This window comes from Chelonoidis abingdonii, chromosome 3, assembly GCF_003597395.2.
Source record: "Chelonoidis abingdonii isolate Lonesome George chromosome 3, CheloAbing_2.0, whole genome shotgun sequence".
Taxonomy (NCBI): Eukaryota; Metazoa; Chordata; order Testudines; family Testudinidae; genus Chelonoidis; species Chelonoidis abingdonii.
Genome location: NC_133771.1, coordinates 68,198,030 through 68,222,993, shown reverse-complemented (window position 1 = coordinate 68,222,993; position 24,964 = coordinate 68,198,030). Strand labels below are relative to the sequence as shown.

The 24,964-nt window shown below is 42.2% G+C and overlaps 2 protein-coding genes across 5 annotated transcripts in view; one reads left to right on the top strand and one right to left on the bottom strand.

Moving 5' to 3' along the window:
• Positions 1–4,928, top strand: part of CEP162 (centrosomal protein 162) — a 91,265-nt gene extending 86,337 nt beyond the window's left edge. Inside the window, 1 exon segment of the mRNA XM_075063827.1 lies at positions 2,973–4,928. Coding sequence (XP_074919928.1) covers positions 2,973–3,191 — 219 coding nt within the window. The 3' untranslated portion in view covers positions 3,192–4,928.
• Positions 4,929–8,801: 3,873 nt separating this feature from the next.
• The window catches only part of MRAP2 (melanocortin 2 receptor accessory protein 2), a 57,734-nt gene continuing 41,571 nt past the window's right edge, over positions 8,802–24,964 (bottom strand). For 3 of the 4 annotated variants that reach the window (XM_032806076.2, XM_032806073.2, XM_075063826.1), the window contains one exon: positions 22,004–23,600. In XM_032806076.2, coding sequence (XP_032661967.1) covers positions 23,207–23,600 — 394 coding nt within the window. In that variant the 3' untranslated portion in view covers positions 22,004–23,206. Of the gene's footprint in view, positions 9,265–22,003; positions 23,601–24,964 lie in introns of those variants that run through there. The other variant, XM_032806075.2, reaches the window with a different exon arrangement.

Here is a 24,964-nt window from a genome sequence, read left to right as displayed (position 1 = left end):
CTTGCAAAATACTTCCCATATGCTCCTTGTGCTTTCACAAAAAATCCCCATAGACTTTCTTTACTACCTTTACCCCAAATCCACAAAAAAACTAATTAAAAATAGTAGGCAATTGTATAATGCAGTGGTTGTTTGGTGAGTTGGATCTTTTTCCTTCTTATAGTGTTGCTTTTCTTTTACTGTACAAACAAAAAAATCCTTGCAGTTAATATTGAGTCAGGTTGTTTATTTCAGTGGAGTTACGCCAAAAAAGAATTTGGCTCTATGGCCTAGATAGCAAGGCAGTAAGGAACTGCCAGTGAAGTCAAAGCATAAATGCTTCCAAACCACTTATACCTGAAATAAGGTTTCTTTTTAAAACCTAATGTACAGCCATATATAATTTCAACTAGGTAAAGTAATTTCTCAGTGATTCCTGTACCTCATTTTATAGAAGGATCTAGCCTCTGTGTTCTTAGTAATCTTTATAAAGGAACATTTGTATCCAAAGAATTACTTCTACTTTGTTCTGTATAGGTTCTTTTATTTCCCTTGTCACTTTTGCATCTTAGTGCTTTTCAGTAGTGCATTAAGCAGTATGATTAGTATCTGTCACGTATGGTTCATTCTTTCTCATATGCTCTCCCAGGGAGAGGATTATATGTGTAATGAAGTTTGGTTTGGTCTGGGGAATATTTTTTGGTAAATGGAGAAGGCAAAGTTGAAGTGTACCTTGTACTTGGAGTAGAAGGTGGTGAGGTTTATATTGGTTTTAGGTTCTTCTGGACATTGTTCCATAGTCTTGGACTGGCCCCCAAGAACGCCCTGTCTGCTGCAGAGACAAGCTTTACCCTGATGGTAGAAAGTTCCATTGTGCCAGAGAAAGTGGAACTGTCCACTTAGATTCCTTTAAAGAAGAAAGTTGTTATATCCTATCAAATATATAAGACCTGATGGTGGAGCAATTTATTTCTTCATTAGCATGAATGTGAATGCCCTATTTCTGTTCCTGCGCTGTCAGTTTTAAAAAGTCAAAACAGCAAATTAATGTAACACATTTGTTTTCTTCTTCCCCTCTCTCATGCCCCCACCCATTCACCTCTACAATCTCAGATAGAGAGTAACTTCCCTTTTTTTCAACTCCAGAAAGTTCCTCAATTCAGATACAAGTGGGGGCAGGTGGGATTTATGCTTTGACTTGATTGGCAGTTCCTTGCTGTCTGGACCACAGGGCCAAATTCTTTATTGGTGTAACACCACTGAAATAAACAATCTGACTCAATATTTATTGTGAGGATTTTTTTTGTACAGTAAAAGAGGAACACCAATCTAAGGAACACCAATCTAAGAAACACCAATCACTGTTAAGTAATCTTCCTTTTGCTGAGTTGTTGTGGGGCTTGTTTGTGTTCATTTTATTCTGTTTTTAATTTTTGCTTATTTCCCAATTTACAGATTTAATCCTCTGCAATGGGACTCCTACGAATCAGTACAAATACATACATAAAATAAAAAAGAGACAGTCTAATGTATTGAATGTTAAGAAGCATCGGCGTCCTGGTCCATGACTAGGGCTCTTAGGGTACATCTATATCAGTGGTTCCCAAATTTGTTCTGCCACTTATGCAGGGAAAGCCCCTGGTGGGCTGGGCTGGTTTGTTTACCTGCCACGTCCGCAGGTTCGGCCGATCGCAGCTTCCAGTGGCCGTGGTTTGCTGCTCCAGGCCAATGGGATCTGCTGGAAGCGACGGCCAGTAGATCCCTTGGCCCGTGTCGCTTTCAGCGGCTCCCATTGGCCTGGAGAAGTGAACCGTGGCCACTGGGAGCCACAATCAGCCAAACCTGCGGATGCGGGAGGTAAACAAACCGGCCCGGCCTGCCAGGGGCTTTCCCTGCACAAGCAGGGGAACAAGTTTGGGAACCACTGGTCTATATGATAAGCAGCAGCCCACAACAGCAAGTCTCAGAGCCCAAGTCTGCGGACTGGGCTCACACAATGCTGAAAATAGCTGTGCAAACGTTTCGGTTTCTGAAACCCAGCCCCTATTCCTAACCTTCAGAACCTGATGAGTCTGAACTTCTTACTGTAGTATGAGCCCCGTGAGCCTGAATCTGTAGTTCTGGGCTCTGAGACTCATTGCCGTGGGCTGCTGCTTTTCATGTAGATTTACCCTTCAGCACTACAGTAATACACATAAATAATGAAAATAACTGGCAATTTATATCTTGTTATTACAGAGGATTGAAATTATGTCTTTGCTTATACAGCACATTCCAAATAAAATATTCTGTTTGGAATAGCCATTACATTTTCAGAATGGAATATGGATTTTTATTTCCTTTGACAGTAACATGTTTAAATTAGCTTGTTGGAATTTGGTGAGATTAGGAGTGAAAACTCATTCAGACCCATATCTGCAACAGCCTCAGGGCAGTGTCAGTATAGGCTATTTTTGGTGCATTTATGGAGTTCATTACGCAGTTTTTAAAAGTATAGCAATAGCACAGGGTCTCTGTACCATAAAGAGAATCCGGATTTGGTCTGTCTTTGTTGCAGACTATTACTAATTCAATTAGTGTGTATTTATATAGCAAATTTTGTGAAAGGCTCAGAAAGGCCTGATTTATTCAAAAGTGTTAAATATTTGTCATAAAGTCTTAAATGCTCAAACTTTTTATTGAAACCTTTGGAAAAAATAAATTAATCTCTTGTGAGGCTTCTTTAATCTGAACTGGGTATTAACCCCCCTTTCTCTCCCCATTAATGTCTAAAGGAATTTATTGCTACTATCAAAAGTACATTTTCCAGTGTTCAGAACAAATATTTCCATATAATAATTAGCAGTGGGCTTTGGGATTTAACATCAGAAACTTAATTAAAAATACAATAGTATGTATTTTTGCAAAGGGACTGTCTCAACTAAGGAACAATGTTCAGTGAACTGATGACTGGAAATCAATATACTTCTTGTTTACCAACTTATCGTTTACAGATAGTGCAACAAACACGGCATGTTGCTGAAGTGCAGCAAACCCAGGAAGTTGAAAAGTGGAAAAAACTTGCCCAATTAAAGAATCAAGAGCTGGAGAAGTTTCAAGAGGAATTAGATTCAATATTAGATGTTTTACGGGAATTGCAGAAACAAGGGGTTGTTATTCCAGTACCTGTTTCAAGTGGATTAAATTTACCAGAAAGATATTGGAAGACGTGACTGGGTAAGAACTGATCAGAGAAATAGAATTTTAACCTAGACAGCTGTGAATATAAAACAATCACTGGGGTAATCCTTGCAAGTTCAGATACTTTTCATAAATTCATCTGAACTTTCACTCATCTAAAGGCAGATTTTTATTGAACAATTGATTGATCACATTGTGTCTCATAATTTCTTAATAATAAATGATCTTGTATGTAAAAAAAAATTAGAATTTTGAGCCAGATGATTTCCCCCCCCCCCATAAACTGAATTGTTAAGAAATTTGCATTTTGTATTCTTCCAACAGCCTGTGGAACATTACTGAATACTTTTGAGAGAGGATGTACAATTGTGTTTCATATAGCATAACTGATTGCTCAGTTGTATTTTCCTATGTCAGATCTATGAAACTCTCAAATAATGTGGTCTATTTTATTACAATGATTAGGGCACACAATCCTGTTTACATCTTTCTAACACTTCTCTCTCCTCATCTTTTCACCCATACTCTTTTCTTTCCTCCCTTCCCTTTTTAGCCCCTAAACTTCTCCAAATGTTTGGAGGACTAGGTCAGGTTCTTTTTATGACAACAATGACCCCAGACTTAAGCCTGGTCTACAGTTAAAATTTAGAAGGACGCCCCTGAGTGCCATAGTTAAGACAACCTAATCCCTGGTCTAGACGCAGCTAGGTTGATAGATGAATTATTTGGTCAACCTAGCTAGAGGAGGTGCATTACCTACATCAACAGAAAAACTCCTTCTGTTGGTATAGGAAACGTCTGTGCTATGGCGTAGCTGCAGCAGTTCCGCTGTAGTACTCCTAGTATAGTCATAACCTTAGAAAACTATTTTCTTGAGTTTTGAGATATTTCTTACAAAGCCATGCCATTCATACTAATGCTCTGTTTAGTATAATCAGTAGTATTTGATCACTGACTGAATGATGCTAAGAGTTAGTTTACAGGTCTACAGCAGCACATATATTAGCTATAGATCTGTGCCTTCTTGGAGGGACCATGAAAGAAGACATGTTTTCATTAGTAAATTATTTGCTCACACGAGTGAGTGCGCGTGATTTAAATAAAAACTAGTTATGTACCAATTTGTATCTTGTAAGTTCCTGTTAAAATGCACTTGAGTGCCTATAATTGATTTGTAGTGCAATATTTGCACATAGTTATGTTATCTATTTTATATATACATGAAAAAATACACACACTGTATGTAAGGGCTAGCCTGCATGAACAGTTAGACCGCAGCAGGCTGGGGTGTGAAGCTCCCGGCCACTAGCCTGTCATGGTCTGACTATCCATGTTGTCCCTGCTGCTGTATATTAACTGTTTGTTAGAATGCTTTGATCTGGTCCTTTCTGAAATGCGACTAGCTCAAAGTGCTCTAACAGGCTGCTAGAATGTAGAACAGGGTCCACAAGAACAGGTAGTGTGAGGTATATTCCCCAGCTGGCTGCAGTCTCATGGGTCATTTAGACAATCCCTAAGTGTTTGTACATGGTATCTGTATATAAAACATGTATTGAGAGTGATAAAGTTGGGATTAATGCAATCATTATTTTGGGTTTCTCACTCAGATATTTTCCAAAACTCCATAAACCTTAATTTTCATTAAAAAGGATGATTTTGTCCAAGAATAATTTGGAAGTGTTTATATATAGTCATAAATTATGTAAATAGGACTATAAAGCTTTGTATATAAAATGTCAGTCATTAGTAAATATGTTGTATTTGCATAATGTACAAGCTCATGTGATTTGTTTGCAAATGCAAAAGTTTAAAAAAAAAAAAGAAAGAAACCAACGTTTCTTCTTCAAGTAGTGTCCCTATGGGTGCTCCATTGTAGGTGTGCTTGCATACCTGCACTGCTGATTGGAGAACTTCAGTAGCAGTGTCCATTAGGCTGGCACATGGACAGTCTCTCCTCATGCTGCGCCACAAGGCTAGTCAACACACCCAGGCTAACCCCTCGCTTAGTTCCTTCTCAACCACCCTTGGCTAGAGACAGAGCCATTAGCAGTCCATTAAGATTATTGTTCTCTTGTTTTACATACTTATAGTTAGCCTCCTATTTAAGTTATAGTTGTATTTTTTTTCTTCATCTTTTGTATTTTACCCTGCTTTTTTTTCTTGCTTTTTTCCCCCTCAATGGGGTATGCCCAGTTTGCCAGGTTTCAAGAAGTGCCACACCTGTACAGAGGCAATCCTGGTTGCAGGTAAACACTCTCAGGGCATTCACTGCCTTGGGGAAGGCCACACACAGTAGAAGTTTAGTCTTTGCCAACAACCCCGGCCAAGATTCCATGAAGACAGAGGGCTCTGCCAGAAGAGACATCAGTCTGGCCCCAGTTGCCTGGTAGACATCAGTCTTCATAACTTTCTATATCTAAGGGATGTGAGTTGAAGAAACAGACTGCAGACCTCTCTCACAAATCATCTAAAAGGAGAATGGGAAGTCTCCCTAGTTAACCCTGAGAGAGCCATATGCGATCACCATCTCGTTTGGTATCTCACTGGCTCCAAGACCATCTCATTCTGGCAACCAGGCCTCATGAAGACCAGTGGGTACTGGTTCCACTAACAGACTCACGGACCCGATGGACATGGGCATCAAGTCTTTGGTACCGAAGGACAAGTGTTAACACTCTAAGAAGACCATACAAGTCCACTTCACCATCAACAGGTCGCGTGGTACCTGAAAGATAGGTGCAGACCAAGATCACCATCTCCGCCCTCCTTCCCTCAATCCCGGCACCACTACTGACACTGGGACAATTGGTGCCAGCGGAATCCCGCCATTCCAGAGACCTCTGCATGTCAGGTGCACCCGAGTCCCCACCTCTCGCTATCAAGACCTCTGCATTGAGCTTCTACCAACCATGGGAAGTATTCCCACTGCCATGCCATGTTATGCCCCTTCCCTCTGCTCTCTAGTGAAGGTTCAGACAGCAAGCCAGTAGAGGTAGTGTCACAGTAGTCCTCCCAAGCTCTATATAGTGCTCACTACCAACGGAGTCCAAGGATATACCCACAGATGGTCCCTCCACCACCACCAGCTTGGTACGGCAACCCGTAGGTTCCACCACCGGCCTCTCTGCCATCCCAATGGCAATTTTGGGATCTTTTGTGCACCGACAGCATGCCTCTCAAGCTTTGAGCCTCACTCAAGAACCATCCAAGCACACCCCCTCAGCCACAGCATGCAGGATTTTGGAACCACCTCAAGAGCCAGAGGAACAGGAAGCCGGTACTGAGGAGGAATGACATTGAGGACCATATCCTCTTCTTCTCGAGTCAAAGCCATCTTTGGCAGACAACTTTAGTCTTTTCCAGAAGCTGGCAAAAAGGGTTGCAGACATCCTCCAGATACTGTTGAAGGAAGTCAAGGATGCTCACCATCGGCTGTTTGACATCCTCCACTCTTCTTCATCCTCAATTATTGCCCGCCTAATTATTGAGGCCATCTTGGACCTGGCAAAGACCATGTGGCAAACCCTTACATCAGTGGCACCAACCTGCGAGTGGACAAAAAATACTATATCCCCACCAAGGAATCTGAATTCCTGTTTTCCCATCCACTGCCCAATTCCATCGTGGTGGATGCCATCAACTATTGTGGCCGACAACACCAGTCAAGGGCTACACTCTGATAGGGATTGGAAGTGCCTTGATCTTTTTGGCAGAAAAGCATACTTGGCCACTCTACAGTTCCATATCGTCAACTACCAAGCCCTCACAGCGAAATACGACTACATAAATTACTCTAAACTGAATGACTTTATTGAAAAGTTGCCAGAGGCACATCACAAGTCTGTTAAGGTCATTATCCAAGAGGGTCAATTAGTGACAAAGACATTGCTGAAATCTGCCCTCAGCGTGGCCGACACGGCGGCTATGTCCGTCACCACAGCCGTGGTGATGCAACGAGCTTCATGGCTTCATTTGTTGGGTTTCCCAAAAGGGGTGCAGTCTACCATTGAGGACTTTCCCTTTGAGGGCACAAAGCTCTTTATCGAGAAGACTGATGCCTTCCTTGAAGTCAAGATTATACCTAAGTTCTTTGAGGCCTTGTCTATGCTACAGAGTTTTGACGACACAAGTTATGCTGACACAACCCAGTGCATCATGGGTGTGAGCTCAATGTCCCATGATGCAGTTTTTCCATCCCATCATTCCCTGGGCTTCCAACTGGATTCCATGGCATTTTTCAGCAACCCCTGTTTACTGTGAGCCCACCATCTCTGTCTGAAAGGATGGATCCTGCACTGCTCTCTACTGTTTGTAGTCAGTGTTATGAACACATCTGATCATGCAATATATTATGAGCCCCTACTCTGAACAGGAATCAGAGTTGTCTGACCTGCTGTGTGCCATGGAAAGAAACAACACCAGATTAATTTTGGCATTCACAGAGCAGCTGAACATGGACCATCACTTTTGAGCTCAGGAAACAAGCACTGAGTCGTGGGATCACATCGTTATACTTGTCTGGAATGATGAGCAGTGGCCGCAGAACTTCTGGATGCGGAAAACCACATTCCTAGAACTGTGTGCGGAGCTTGCCCCAGTAGTGCTGCGCAAGGACACCAAAATGAGAGCTCCATATGGTGATCACTGTGTGGAAACTGGTAACTCCAGACTGCTACCTCAGTAGCGAATCAGTGTGGAGTCGGGAAGTCCACTGTTGCTGCTGCATTAATGCAAGTGTGAAGAGCCATTAATCGCATGCTGCTATGAAGGTCTGTGACTCTTAGCAATATGCATGAAATACTGGATGGCTTTGACAATGGTATTCCCTAATTGTGGTGGGGCAATACATGGCACGTATATCCTGATTTTGGCTCCGGACCATCTTGCGATGGAGTACATCAGTAAAAAGGGGTATTCCTCTATGGTGTTATAGATGCTTCTGGATCACTGTGGCAGTTTCACTAACATCAATGTGGGGTGGTCTGGGAAGGTGCATGACACACACATCTTCATGAACACTGATCTATACAGAAAGCTACAAGGAGGGACTTTCATTCCTGACCAGAAGATTCCAATGGAGGAATGGTGAAATGCCCGTAGTGATGCCAGGAGACCATTACTCCCATGGCTCATGAAGCCTTACACAGGAAACCTGGACAGCAGCAAGAAGCGCTTCCACAATAGGCTGAGCAGGTGCAGGATGACCATAGAATGTACCTTTGGCAGCTTAAAAGCATGCTGGCACTGCCTTTATGGCAGATTAGAATTAAATGATGAAAATATTCCCTTAGTTACAGCTGCCTGCTGTGCACTCCATCATATTTGTGAGGCTAAGGGTGAAAAGTTTTTCCCCCAGGTGGAGTGCTGAGACAGATTGCCTGGCAGCTGATTTTGAGCAGCCAGATACCAGGGCTGTTAGAGGGGCACAAGAGGTTGCTATTCGAATTAGGGAGGCTTTGAGGCACTATTTTGGAAATGAGCTCCAATAATATGTCTTTCTATACAGCACTCTGCCATACTTTAACTTGCTGCCTTGCATGAAAATGTTGATGATTCCTGACCATGATAAGCAGATGATCAAATTGCCACTGTGTATTAATTCCAACAGCAACTACCGTGTGTAGGAGACAATTAAAGACTGGTTATCTTTCAGAGAGTGTGTTTTTATTAAATACCAATTAACAATACACACAAAATGCTTTGTGGGAAGGGAGATAACAATAAAGGGCAGTGTAGGCACATATAGCTGTGTGCAAGTCCAACTATCATTTTGGAAGCTGTCGGAAGTGGGGGAGCCAACAGGGTACTGAGAAGTTCTGAGAAGTTGCAAGGAATGTGTGGGAGGAGTTTGGGGAGGGCATGGAAAGCAGTTCTGTATTGGCTGCAGTGCAGGGAGAACAAACATGTTCTGCCTTGAGCATGATTAGGGACTTCAACATCTCTGTTTGCTCTAAATTTTTCTCTCTCCATGCCCTGTGTTCTTGTTTTTGGCCTCTGAGGATTGGAGCACCTCTCAAAACATGTTCTCCTTGCACCTCCTTGGTTGCTTCCTTATCTGGTGGAGGCACTCCAGTGGTGTGTAGGAAGTTCCCCTGAAGGCAACATCTGCAGAAGCACAAAAAACAAATAGAAGCATGATTATTAGTGCACGCACAGCATTGAATCATTATAGTAAAATGCAGCTTTTAAACAATACGAATCAGTTTCTCATTGTCCCTTGGTAAGTACACAGCTAAGTGAACATCCTAAGCATGGTGAGTTTGGCCTGGGGGGGAGGGAGTGGCGCTCAAGATAGGGCAAAAGATCCCGGTGTTTTTTTAATGGTATCAGTGCAGGTGACTAGGGCCGATATTGTGAATTCTGCCACCATTTTCCACAGGCACGGGATCACTGAAGCTGTTATCTCACTCCTGAGGGTAAGCAAGGGAGCATCTCATGCATGCATGCGGCTTCAGACTGGGTCCCTATGCTGCTTGCTTGTGTGCCGCTTTGGTCCCTGCACAAGTGATTGCCGATTGACATAAGAGATTTCTACAGCAGGGAAAGGAACAAAGCAGCTCTGCCAAGGAACCTTCAGCAGAGAATTGGTGAGTATCTCCAGGAAAGATTCCTATGATATCTCGGTGTGCATTAACATGCTGTTCTGCCACATTGCTTAGCTGCACAGGGGAATGTAAAACACACACAAACACAGCTAGTCGTGTATATTTCTATTCCTTCACCTACTTCTAGCGTATAACAAAGCAAAGCACTATCTCATATAACCGAGCATGACTCAAAAAGATCACTTACCAGAGCTCCCCTCTCTTCTATCATCCACACCAGACATGGATTGCTGGGATTGGCTAGACCCCTCCAGAGTGGAAAAGCAGTCCTGACTTACCACACCACTGGATGACCCACATTATGCTCCATCTCAACCTCCTTTATGGGGCTCTTAGTGGCAGAGGTGGGGTTGCTGCCAAGGATGGCATCTAGCTCCTCATAGAAGCAGCAGGTATTCAGCGCAGCACCAGAGGGAGGGTCCTTGCCTTCTGGTATGCGTGCCTCAACTTCTTTATCTTCACACAGCGTTGCACTGTGTCCCATTCATAGCCTTTATCCAGCATGCCATGAGAAATCTGACCATAGGTATTGAAGTTCTTACGGCTGGAGTGGAGCTGGGGCTGCAAAGCCTCCTCTCCCCACAGTGCCAGGAGATCCAACAACTCAAGTGTGCTCCAAGCGGGAGAGCGTTTACTGTGTGGAGTCGCCATGATCAGCTGGAAGATGCAATGTAAGCTGCCCACGCCGAGCAAGCAGGAAGTGGAATTTCAAAAATTCCGAGACCTTTTAAAGCAGGCAGGGCAGAAGCGAGTGTACCTCAGCAGATGGTAGTGGAGTTCAAACTGCTGACCAGAGTGGTCAGGATGGGCATTGTGGAACACCTCCTGGAGGCCATTTACAGCAACATAACCAAGTGCAGTGTCTACACTGGCACTTCGTCAATATAACTTTGCCTCAAAAAGTTCTGTGCTTCTCGTTGAGGTGCTTTTATTTTGTCGTCAAAGCCAGAGAGTTTTATCAGCAGAAGGAGCATTGTAGTGTGTACACCTCCACTGTTTAGTCAACAAAAGCTGATTTTTGTCGACAAAACTGTAGTGTAGACAAGGCCTAATGGTCCATCAAGCAGCTATAGCAACCTTTCACCAACCTGTAGAGGGGTACTCAGTGCTGTCACACTCAACCACTAAAAGGTTTCTCAAGGATACAGTAAACCTCTTCCCTCAATTTCAACTTTCTATTCCCATGTGAGACCTAAACCTGGTACTGAAATGGCAATCTAGGCCTCCTTTTTAACCTATGGCCATCTGTTCGTTTATGTACCTATCAATGAAAACGGCCTTACTGGTGGTAGTTACCTCAGACAGGAGAATAGAAGAGAGAGAGCATCTCTGATTGTGCACCCACCTTACACAGTATTTTTTCCAGACAAGGTTACGCTCAGGTTGCATCCAAAATTCATCCTTAAGGTAATCACTCCATTTCACATGAATCAATTGATTCACTTTCTAACCTTCTATCCCAAGTCTGATCAAGGCAACAGGGAGGCTATACTACATACCTGAGATATCGGGGAGCCCTGGCCTTCTACCTTGACAGGACAAGAGTCTTCAGGAAGTCCCCTAGACTTTTTCTCTCCATTGCAGAAAGATCCAAGGGCTCAGCAATCTCAGCCCAAAAGCTCTCTAAATAGGTATCGAATTGCATCAGACAATGGTACCAAATTGGCAATATGACCCTTCCAGACCCTATTCATACACACTCCACAAGTATCAGAGGGGTAGCCATGTTAGTCTGTATCTGTAAAAGCAGCAAAGAGTCCTGTGGCATCTTATAGACTAACAGACGTTTTGGAGCATGAGCCTTCGTGGGTGAATACCCGCTTCGTCGGATGCTCCACAAGGTTGATCTCATCTGTTACCTTCAAGAATGTCCCTATCTCAGAGATCTGTAGAGCGGCGATACTGGCATCAGTCCACACTTTCACGGAACACTGTGCAGTCACTTGCATCTCTGCCTCCGATGCCATCTTCGGCTGCACAGTGCTGTCATCTGTAACTGACCCAATTCTGAAGTCCTGACCCTCCAGAAGGGGAACTACTCAGGAGTCACCTACAGTGGAGCACCTATAGGGACACTATTAGAAGAAGTTATTCACCTTGTGCAGTAACAATGGTTCTTAGAGATGTGTGTCCTTATAGGTGCTCCACAACCTGCCCTCCCCTCTTTTTTGGGGTTCTTGTTAATGATTCTGAGGTAGAGGAGGAGAAGCTAATGGGTGTTAGGCCCGCACATGCGCTGTCTCTCCTCGTGCTGTGCTAACGGGCACTGCTACTGAAGTTCTCCAATCAGCAGCACAGGGACACAAGCATACCTGCAGTGGGCACCCACTAGGACATACATCCCCAAGAACTATCGTTACTGCACAAAGTGAGTAACTTTTTCAGTCCATCCTCTAGTTCCTATGTGGATTTGTCATAAAAGTATGGTATCCTCTTTTGAAGTAGCAATTGATAGGACATCCTGACAGTGTGGTGAAATGTTTTAAATAGTAAAGAGAGCAAAATCTTAACTTACTGTACTTATCAAAAAAGGCATCTTACAATAACTCCTCGCTTAATGTTGTAGTTATGCTCTTGAAAAATGTGACTTTAAACAAAATGATGATAAGCGAATCCAATTTCCCCATAAGAATTATTGTAAATGGGGGGGAGGGGTTAGGTTCTAGGGGAATTTTTTTCACCAAACAAAAGATTTTATATATACACACACTAAGTTTTAAACAAACAATTTAATACTGGTACACAGTGATGATGATTGTGAAGCTTGGTTGAGGTGGAGGAGTCAGAGGGTGGGATATTTCACAGGGAATGCCTTCCTGCTAAATGATGCAACCAGGAGTCTCAGGGAGCCAGCTCCAAGGCAGAGGGCAGGGGCAGCCCATAGCAGTAGGGGGAGAGAGCGCTGCAATTGCTAGCCTGCTGGACAGCTGCTGCACAGGGAACTTACGGGAGTGGGGAGCTGTCCCCACCAGCTAGCTGCAATAGGCTGCTCTTCCTGCAAACAGTGTACAAAGCAGACAGCTGCCAAATGATGTTAGAAGGGAGCATTGCACAACTTTAAATGAGCATGTTCCCTAATTGACAGCAACGAAAGGATGTTAACCAGGCTGACTTTAAGTGAGGAATTACTGTATAGGTACATCTATAGCTTCTCAGTTACATTACGCCACAGTTGATTCCCTTGATTTTTTTTCCTAAAGAAATACACAACTTTACATACTGAAGCATTTTTAGTGTATGTTATCTGAACCCCTTTATGTAATTAGAACTTAGATAACATAATAAACCATTCATGTGTTGTGGCGTTATCTTCTGGAGCCAGTATTTGTAGGATTCTGAAAGCAGGTACACTGGGGATGGTAACTGGGACAAGAATGTCTAGTAACAAGACCGTTCTGGATTTTGCCTGAAGCAAATTAGTACTTTCCGCTTGCTATTGGGAGTATACACTGACAGCTTGAAGACATTAGGATTTCCAACAAAACTCCTCTCAAGTCTGCTGCTTCCCAGGTCATCGAGAGGAAAACCTTAACTGCATTTTTAAAGACACTACTAACACAAAAACAGCATTGTTTCTAGAACTTCTAATGTTTCATCTACATGGTCCAGGGCCAAAACTGCTACCTTTTGACCTGTTGAAGGAATCTAGTTTTGAAATTAACTGAGCACATTATTAATTATATTATTTATTACTGCTCTTTATTATAAAAAAGATGTGTGTCTAATATGTCGTCATTGGAAAATGCATTCATTGTAACACACCTTTGGAAAAGGAACGAGAGAACTTGCTACCATAGGATAGAGAAAACGTACTTACTCTCTACAATATGTGAACTTGTTATGTGAAATGCTCAGTGATGCTGTGATATCTCTCAGGTACTTGGTAACATCTAGGGTGACAGTATGGAGTTTCTATTATATGAAACAGCATTTTTAGATGCTTTCTGCGTAATGGCTAACTTAAACTGAGAATGTGAAGCCCTAAAATTGAAGCAAGTTGGAGCCATGTGTTGCAACAATACTTCCGGAGTGTAGAGAAAAGGGAAAATGTCCTGAAACAGAGCAAAAGCAGACTGAGAAAACAGCTCATTGGCTTTTATTTTAAAATCCTCCTTTAGTGGAATTAGTGTTATCTGTCAAATAAGTAATTCTATATGGTCATTTGATGCTTTTGTCTCCCTTTACTTTCTACATTAGAGAGATTCTCATTTATTTGTGCTTACAAGTGAAGATATTTCATAAAACTAAATACTTGGAGTCCTTTGTAGTATCATTGGAAACTAGGAAATACTCCTGGACATTTAGTACAGATTTATAATAAATTTCCACAATCTATTACTGTAAATGGATGCCCTGATCCTTAAAAATGTTCCACTGTAACAGATTTTACATTTTTAAATATGCAGAGCCTTGATTCCTTATGCTAGTAGCCATTTTCCACTTTAAAACTTGTGGAGGGAATTATTCTCATGTACTGGAAATGTTTTGAAAAGATAGAACAGCTGGCCTAGATTAGAATTAGGCAGTCTTTAAAAAGAAAATCTGCAGCACTAAAGAATAGGAGATGCAGCAGAGTCTCTCACCTTGTGATGGGGGTTGTGACAAACAGTGGCTAAATAAAAAGGAGCCAAATCCTTCAGATTGTTATTGAAACAAGTGACTGTTTATATAACTATAGATAGTTTTTATAAATCATGGATACAAATTTAAAATTCTGCATGTGCCATTGCTGGGGCTTGGGATTCAGGTTTTATACCTTCAGATTAGATTTATCCCCTTTATTGATTTTGAAAGACAATGGGGAGGACAAAGACCATTGCAGAGATTAATTACTTTAAACAGGCACGAGTTAGGCCCTTGTTGAATAAGTCAGCCCCTAATGTTATGAAGTACCTTGTCTGAAACCATCTTTTACAGGAGAAAGTATCCAGAAAGTTGTAGCAGGCCACTCCAGGTGTCCTGGGCTGCTGCTAGCTAGATTTCTAGACTGAGAGTATCTCAGCCACTGAATTGATATACTTGATCAGTTTCTGGGAATGGAAAACTTCAGGTTGCCATACTAATGTTGCTAGACAGAGTATAGCAGTAGCCTTTGTCATAGATAACCAGCCAGGTGTGCCTTGGCAAGGATGGCTAAGGTGGCACACTGGTGGCTCCATGCTTTACTTTCTAGGTTTCCAAGGTTGTTATATATTTGCTCACTTGCCCTGAGGGCACTCAGGTGCAAGCTTCCACAATTCCATCCTGTCCCATTTGTATGGGAAGCTGCTAGATGTTCTCATAACTTTGGGCTGCAGTGCCTTCAGGCTGCTTATTACTTGGATCTCTTGCCTCTCCTCCAGCCCATCTTCCACAGCTGGGGATAGGGCACAAGCCTCAGAGGTAGGAAAGTCTAAATTCTATTCTTCGCTTTGCTACTGATTTGTAACATCCCCAGTGTCACACTTCACCATTTCTGCCTTAATTTCCCCATTTTCAAAATGAGGATGATACATCCCTGTATCAGGCACTTGGAGATCTACAGCTGAAATGTATTTTGGAAAAAGTTGCTGCAGCCTTTAGACTTGCCGAATGAGTGCCAGTGTAGACACTGGCAGGAAAACACAGGTTAATAGTTAATAAAACTAGAGTAAGTGTTTACCTCAGATTTTATTAAGATAAAGAACAAGTACACACAAGCACATTGCTCTGGGTTTACTACACATGAGGTCTTACATAAAAAGCCATGTTTGAAAACCAGGAAATACATAACTCTCACACACACACACAAAAGCAGTAGCTAGTTTTACCTTACACGTAGTATAGGGACATAGAACATATACAAAGATATACCGTACTGCTTGGTAACGTTTAGTACTGCAGGTTGTAAGTTTCTTGAGATTTAAGAATTGCTTTTATCCCATGATAATTCCTTCATTTGTATAAGAAGTTTCATTGTAGTGTGTTATAATAGCACTTCTAAATTTTAGCTTTGACTCCCATGTCCCAGAACCTCAAAGAAAAAAAAAGATGGTGTGAAATATACAGCCCCAGAAGCAAGGAAATTGTTTTCAGGCATCTTGGTGGCTATTCCAATTAGCTGAATTTGTTTCAAAATATGAAAGAAACCCTGTAGTCAATCTAATTAGGACCAGGGCCAGATTAGATAATCAAAACTTTGGATAATCCAGAGAATGGGAAAGTGTGAGGCTACAGCGCTGTTTAGCAGCCACAGGAGAGATCAGCACACACAGGACCAAAAGTGAGTGGTGGTTCAGTTCAAGCAGAGAGCCAGATAATGGAGGGTCAGATAAAAGGGGTTCTACTGTATTAAATTCTCAGTGTCCCTGAAAAAAGAACTTTTAAAAATAGGTATTCACAGACAGAAATGCAGTTTGTCATCAGTCTTCTCCTTGTGGGTATTGCTGGGGAGTTGTCTGATCTGGTTTTGGCTTCCTACACAGAATTATTCAATCTAACTCAAGTCATACCTGGTAGCTTAGCTAGTGGTTCAACTAACCAGCAGAGTCCCCTGTCAAGATAAATCTTATAATTGTACTAATGTACATATAAGAGGAGCTGGGCAAGTATTTTTAAGTTTGCATTTTTTTTTTTTATTGTACATATGAGGGAGGGGGGAGGAGAGAACACGAGTGCAACACACGTGCCATGGCTAGTCAAGTCTATTTACACATAGAAAATAAGAGCCCTATGTACTGCTCTAACTCTCTGCATCATCAGACAAAGAATCATCATTTCACTTTGGAGAAAGGTGCTTCTGTGTCACTACCCCTGTTCTGACCACAGACACCCAAGGCAAACTCCAGCAGGGCCAAGCCCGGTGGGAGTCGGGAGGGATGACACAGAGAGCCAGCCACAGCATTGGCTGGCACAATTCCACCCATGAGAAGTAGAAGCATGGCCTACCACCTGCAGGAGCCCAGAACAGGCCCAGAAGAGAAACTAGCCTTGTGTTTTGGTCGCTCTTAACTGGAACACCTACAGCAATTTGAGGCCTTTTATCACATCCCTATAAGCAATACTCTAAAAATATTTGAATGTAAAAAATTTTTACATTCGCTTGCTATCCATAACTAAATCTCTTCATGCAGCAGTCATACCGTGGAGGATAGATAGCTCAGCGGGCTCACTAAATCAGTGGAATGGTTATATGCTTTAAGGCAGTCAATCAAATACTGCATCATGTCTTGCCTCCTCCACCCTTGTCAGCAACAAGTGCCATCCCCGCAGATGCTTGTTTTGCAGGTATGTGCAGAGATGCAATTTGATTAGCTGGACAGGCAACATCCTTTAATACTTAGGCAAGACCCTCTTTCCTAAGCAAAATGGCTGGAGCTAAGCTTAACGCTTCCTTCCCAACTCGAAAAGCAATCCTTACACTTATTAAATTTTGAAGGCTTGATATGGTCGCGTGCTAGGACCTAATTCTATCTGAAGGCAGCATGCTCGCCTCAAAAAAAAACAACCCCCACGGCTAGAGCTGCAGTCCCCAACCTATGCAGGCACCCCTCCCAGTGGGTTTGTAACTGAGGACAGCAGTTGGCCATGAATATTTATACAGCTGCTGGCTTGGTCTATACATCTGCATTAAATCATCATAGCTATGTTAGTTAGCAAGATGGGGGAAAATACAACTTGATTGACCTAGCTATACCACTTGACCACCATGAACACTTCCTCTGATGGACCTAGCATGGCTTGGGGAGGTAGTGTTCCCATACCAACAGAAAAACCCCTTTCTCCAGCAGTGTAGGCTGCACACAAACAATGTCCTTATGACAGCATAGCTACAGTGACATAGCTATGGCTGTGTATTGTCAACATACCACTTACAGCTGTTTGCTGGGGGCAGTCTGACCAAAATCACAGCTAAGGGTTTGGCTGGGTCAGACTTCAGATAGAGGGCTGTTGCAAGATGCAGAGGTGTTCATTCAAGATGTAACATTTTTCCTTTTGATTTAGTTTTAAACCAGCACTGCCACATGGTGTTCAGGCACTGCTTAAGTGGAGGTCTTGAAGTTGAGCACCTGGAGTACTTGTAATCATTAAAGAGCTACTGACTTGTTAGTTAGTGTCAGTATGCAGTTCAGGGACCAATTACAGCAGTTTACCTCCAGCAGTTTCAAAGGGATTGGGTATCTTTCACTTCTTAATCTAAGCTGCTATTACACTTTCTTAAACTGCTACCAACAATTCACTGCAGACATATCCTCCATTCTATCACAAGTGAAATGCAGCTATCTGTTTGCAATTTTTTTTTTTTAATCAAGAGACATGCATCATGTGCAGCACAACTACACTAATCAATCATTTGCTACAGGGGTGAATTTGGGAATATTAGGAAATAGCCTTTCAATACATACCAGTTGGTACCTGAAATAGCCTTCTCTTCCCTAGTGTCCGACCCTTCACTGTTCCACTTTGAAATCTAGGCCATTTATTGATTTCACAAAGATCTCAAGAGCCCTTCAGTCACTGTAACATTCTCCTCACCACCTCTGAAGAATCCAGGTACAAAAGATTTCGATCGAACAGCTGCAGATTTAATTCAAACAAATTTAATTAAATCTTTTAAAACTGTTAACAGTGGTACAAAATAAATGCAGTATCCACAGCAGACCTTGAACACAAGCAGGCTCTGCATCCAATACAAGCTTCACAAAACACAGTATATCCCCTTTATCACATGAGATGGAGGGAAGAGCTCACTGCCAACCCAACACAACGGGATTAAAGCACACACATGACCTACTTTGTCCATCCCCCTTCCACTTGGGGTCTGCATATGTATCAGGATATACAGTGGGTAGTGGTAGGGCCCAAGAAATCCTGTGGCTGGCTCTACCACTACCCACTGTATATCCTGATACATATACAATCCCCAAGTGACTAGACTTTTCATCTGGGGGCCCACACAGATTTTGTGGCTATAACCCCTCCGCAGAAATCAAAGTTTATTTTCATAGACATGTCCCTTCGGTATTTTCTACGGTGGATGTGGTGGTATAAGGTAATAGCAAGAGATGCCAATGCAAGATTTTTTACCCATGTCTAAACAACCTTTTGTACAAGTGAAAAGGCCACAAAAATGTACTTAAGTTGTCAAGACAAGCTGGAAAGAAAAAATGAATAAAAGGGGATTTAAACAATTTACATTAAAAGAAAAAATTAGAAAGACAAGGTGGGTGAGGTAGTATCTTTTATTGGACCAACTTCTGCTGATGAGAGCGACAAGTTTTTGAGCTACACAGAGCTCTTCTTCAGGTCTGGAAAAGGTACTCAGTGTGTCAACTACATACACGGTCAAACAGAAAACTTGTCTCTCTCACCAATGTAAGTTGATACAATAAAAGATATGTCGCCCACTGTCTCTAATATCTTGGGACTGACATGGCTACAACAACGCTGCATACAAAAAATTAAATTTAGTCATCCAAATGGTTTGACACAAATTAATAAGACTCATTACTTAAAGAACATTGGCCTTGTGTTAATGAATAATCGCTGCACTGATCGACAACTTTAAATAATTATATTAGAAGCCAAGTATACTATTGCACAGCATGGTGCTAGCAAAAACACTAATACCTAGGGCCCTGCCAAATTCTTGGTCCATTTTAGTCAATTTCACAGTCATAGGATTTTTAAAATCAAAAATTTCATGATTTCAGTTATTTAAATCTGAAATTTCATGGTATTGTAAGTGTAGGGATCCTCACACAAAAGGAGTTGGCGGGGGGGGGGGGCAGGTAGCAGTACTGCTACCTTTACTTCTATGCTGCTGCTGGTGGCAGTACTGCCTTCAGAGATGGGCAGCTGGAGAGCAGCAGCTAGTGGCTGGGAGCCCAGCTCTGAAGGCAGAGCCACTGCAAGCAGCAGTGCAGAAGTAAGGATGGCATGGCATGGTATGGTATTGCCACCCTTATGTCTGCGCTGCTTCTGGTGGGTCACGGCCAGCCAACAGCTGCCTCTCTCTGACTACCCAGCTCTGAAGGCAGTGCAGAAGTGAGGGTGGCAATACCATGACACCCCCTAAAATTACCTTGCAGCCCCCCCTGCAGCTCCCTTTTGGGGCAAGACTCCCAATTTCAGAACCACTTGTCTCCCTTCTGAAATCTGGTCTCTTGTGCGCTTTTATATAATATACAGATTTCACAGAAGGGAGACCAAATTTCACAGTCTGTGACACCTTTTTCATGGACATGAATTTGGTAAGGCCCTATTAATAGCCAATGGCCTCCCTCTCAGTGATGGACAATATGACAATCTTTTTCAATATATTTGCCATATGGTACTAGTCTAAGTCTGAATCCTCTGTAATCGGTCTCATTTAGATTATACTTAACATAATATTGTCGATGTCAAACAGTCTTCACCACCACTACACAAGCAAGTCAAAGTGTACACCATGCTCTGTCTTGAACAACTACAGTTGCCTCCACACTTGACTTTTTACATCTACATGTAATGAGTTTCAGAAGTGCTTCAGTGGCAGGTGTCTCTGTCACTAGTGTTGGAGAAATCTGTCCATCCTTATGATGCCAGCTATTTCCATGTGGGGGGAAGGAGGAGAAAGATGTCAGGTCAAGCCTCCATGGCATGGTTCCAGATAAAGGTCTGGTAATCTGAATGCTTGGTGTGTTGCACAAGACTATCATAAGTTGCGAGGAGCGCCCTGTTCCAGGTCTGTTTGTAACAGAAAAGCTTATATCGCACACCATTTACATGTGCTGAGTTAGCCATTGTGTCACAGAGAAGGGTTATCAGAAGTTCCTGCACAGTTGAAATCAGCACATGTATCTCCACCACAGTGCCAAAATTGGCAAGGCTTCTAAATGTGTGTGGATTTTTCCTGATAAACTTCCACAGCTTTAGTTTGCAAGCCATGCCAGATTGCTGGTTGAATTACACCCAGTCAGTGTGTGTACTGCTGGCAACATTCTGCATAGTTGTCCAAGTGCAGCTGCGTTGGCATGGGTTGGTTTATCTTTCACACCAGTACATACCCAAAGCTTAAGTTGTTTCCAACTTGTAAATAAAATTATTCCAGACACTGGCACTGCAGTTCTCAAAGACCGCACCACTACATAAGATTATTCTTATGAAAGCAACATGAAGTATATGGAAAGTACCTGATTCTTTGCACAATGAGAATAGATTTTCTTGGTCTACAACTCCCTCTGAAGTGAAAGATATCCCCTGATCCAAATCCCTTGTGACATGGCTGAGGACAGCCAAAGAACAAGTTGAACAGCACTAGAGCAAGTACGCAGCCTTGCTTCACTCCATTCAAGATTTCAAATGTGTCAGAAAAGTCACCACTGGCAAGCACTTGCACTGTCATGTGGTCATGGAACAGCTGGATGATTTGTATGAACTCTCTTGGGCAGCCCATTTTATGTAGAATAGCCCACAGTCTATCTCTGTTAACTGTATCAAAAGCTTTGGTCAAATCAATGAAAACTGCATTCAGGTCCATGTTCTGCTCTAAACATTTTTCCTGGACCTGTCTTACAACAAAGATCATGTCTATAGTACTACAAGCTGGTCTGAAACCACACTGCACTTCTGGCAGATTCTCCTCAGATATGTCTACAATGAGTCTGTTCAGTAGAATGCAAGCTAGTATTTTCCCTGTTATACAGAGAGCAGTGCCTCCGTAGTCAGCTTTGCTGCCTTGGTTTTTGAACAATGATACAATAATAGCATCTTTGAAATCTGTTGGCATTTCTTCCTCCCAAATGCTAGTCAAGGTATCATGGATGCCTTGGGGTCTGCTACTTTATACAGTTCTACTGGAATACCATCCTTTCCGGAGGCTTTGCCAGTGTTTTGTTTGATGGCTTTCATAACTTCCTCAACTGATGGAGGGGGAGTGAGATTATCTTTGATGGATTTTTCAAGTAAATGATCATTGTCTAAGCAGATCATAAATTATATATATAGACAAAACAACAAGCAGAGGCAATATTTATGATAAATTTGCCATAATGAAATTAATGTATAGTTATATACATGAAAAGAGAGGCATTACTTTGATTTTTCAAGAAATTTGTGAAGGCAATTTGACATGATTTATAAAAAAAGTATCCATAATTCTCAGCATTAACCACTGCATAAGAGCACATCTCCCTAAAAATCACTTAATCCCATCCTAAAAATGTCTTGGGATGCTACAAATTTTAAATTTAGGCAGCGCTTTCCATTTGGGCTCCAACCATTTATTAGTTTTCTGTTAAGTAATTAGCACCTCAGAGTCAATACCTCTTCCAGTTTTAAAAAGGTGGAAAAAATATGTTGCAGTAAAATGAAATCTCTCCCAAATTCTTTATTTTGTTACAAAATAGGTCTCAGTGGTTGTGTAGTTACCCAAAAAATATCAGCATGCACAAGCAGTACAGTTGCAAGTACTGTGCAGCCACTTGCTTGCTTTCTCTGAGTGAAGTACAGTAGCAGCAGGTATCAACCAATTACAAACACACACTACAGTAACTGGCTATAGCTGTTGTGCTGTGGGCAAAACAGGAATGTTTTCAACCCTGTTTCCTACTGTTTCTGTATTAAATCCTGTGCTCACCATGTTAAAGGCTCACACTGATAATCAAGTCCACAAAACCGAATGTTGTTAATTGAATGTAGAACACATTCATTCTAGGTCACCCAGCCACCCACAACTGCACGAATATGAAATTTTCTGAAACATTAAATATGGCCATAGCTTTTGTTTTTCTTCAGCAGCAGATGGTAACTGTATTTTGTAAACACTAACTGAATATAATATACAGAACAGCATCACTAGAATTTTGATAGGTGGGGTTTCAGCAGCCTGTAAAATCTGCTAGGAGTCTTGGGAAAGATTAATGGCAATTTTTTATGATGTTGGTTATGTTTCAAAATAATCTGCCTTTTGAATGGGGGAGAGGGGAGGAGATTCAGAGCCCGAAAAGGTGCTTCCTCCTCTTATTCCTCCATTCAGTCTTGATTTGAGTTTACTGTCCTCATGACCAAACAGTTCCACGCCACTCCGTTCAGAATCCAATGATACTCCTCGCTCTGCAGCTGCAGCAATCCCCAAAAAGCAGAGTCAAGTGCATTGCAACTCTTGTATCATGTTAGTGTGTTCTGCTACCACTAGACAGCTGGGTATGATGGCTAGTTAAATAAAACAAATAGCAAGCAACAACAGTAATGCTGAAGAAGGTTTTGATCTTAGGAAACACTTGAAAATGACAAAATAAATCTTGACATAAAATATTAAGTATTTCACTTTATACAAAAGTGAGGTCAGTCAGTTCAATATTCACAACAAAACACAAGGCATAAGACATCAAATATCTTCTACTGAAATAGGCAAAAAGGTCTGATGTTAGCAGCTGAATAAGAGTTCCTGATACCACAGAAACAACAAAAAAAAGACACTTTGCTTTAGAAACCAAGGTTTTTCAGTCAAGGATCTGATGTGAGGCTTGGATAACTGGTTTGCTTTCTAAAATGATTGGTGGCTCTGAAAGCAGCAGATCATCTTCACCCAGTGAAGAATTCTGGTCAGTATTCACAAAGTTGGGTATGTTAAATTTTGTAAGGCAATTCAGCTCCTCCTCCAGCCTTCCACTGCTCCTAGATACTTCCTGGAAGTGAATATTACTGTCCAGACCTGGGGCTTTATGGCTTTGTTTTGCTTTGTCCAAATGCTCCACTTCATTAATGTAAAAGTGAAAGAGTGACCTGGACTCTTCAGCTACTTGACGCGAAAAGACCTTGTTTGACTCCAGAGGTCTTCCAAAATCTGCCACAAAGCTACTCACATGAAATCTTTTTTCAGAAGGTTCTGTATTGCTGGGGGGAGGAAAAAAAGCAAAATTATATGTACTAAAATAACTGTGGAAATAAAAATAGCTATTAGACTTCAAAATGTTTACCTCCAAGTATCAAATGTAACTTCATCAGGCATCAAAATTGGGAATAAATGCAAAAAATATTCATTTACCTAGGGCATGCTTAAAAGACGAGCTATCCACTTCATGTTTTCTGTTGTAAAAGGTTTGTAGGTGTTTATTTTTATAGATGTTGTAGTGCTGGAATAGATTCATTAATGCCAGCATTCCTACACTGCACTTTAATATGCCAGGTGTTAGAAACCCCTGATCCTCCCATTTCATTTAATCTGCTGCTAAACACTCCTCGTTTAGTATTATGAGTAATAACACTAATAATTAGAGCAGCATTTAACATTTTCAGACCATTCTACAAAGCATTAACTGACATCTGTGGGATGTATATAATGGGTACTGCCCTCAGATCTCTTTTGTGACTAGTAATCACTTGACTAGCTGGTGGTCAGCGGAGGCATCTATGAAGCTGAAGTCTAGGGGACTAGATCTAGAAAGGGGACGTATACTCAGCACTGCAATACCTAATGTTTAGGAGCCCTTGCTGCCTAGTGGAATCCACAGCCCCAAGTTAGATGCACTGGCTCTCCAAACAATACCTGGGTAGGAGTCAGGTGCCTAAGAATGGGATTCACAAAGGCCAGCATGCTGAGCAGTGAACCGCCTAAGCTAGGAAATAGTAAGGCCTTTCGTTATTGGTATTTACTGATTTTCCCAGAAAAATTCTCAGGGTTTTTAAAGAGTCAGTATTCAGGTGTTGCTGATATTCATCCAAATTGTGGCTTTTCTAAGACCTGAGAATTTTTTGCAGGGGAAGCAGATGGGGCCGTGCATAAGGGCCAGTGGGGTTAGCAGGAGGCTTTGCCCAGCAGAGGGGCCAGTACTCCTGGGGAATAGTCTTTCACTCCCCTCCTGACCCAGCCCAGGGGTGGAGAGAGACACGAGCAAGGAGCTGGGTCCTGCAGCTGAGACTCCTGTCTGCTGCAGGACTGGAGCGGAAGCTTCCCCAACTGCCTCTTGGTGTGTACACCCCCTTCCACTCAGCCACAACTGCCCTGCCACCGCCCTTAGTTTGTTTTTTCGTTCATTTTACTGATTTTTCTCCCAATAAAAACCGATAAATTCCCAGGACATCAAAAAAACCAAAGTGAAGGGACTTCTTCATAGGAAATGACTTGAGGGGTCTGGCCTAGTCCCACCCCTCAAAAAGACTTAGGTGCCTACGTCTGAGCCGGAAGGAAGATGCCTCTCTGCCCTTGGTATTCACAGCCCTAAACCCTCTCCTGCAGTTCGGCACCTAAGCCCTTTCTC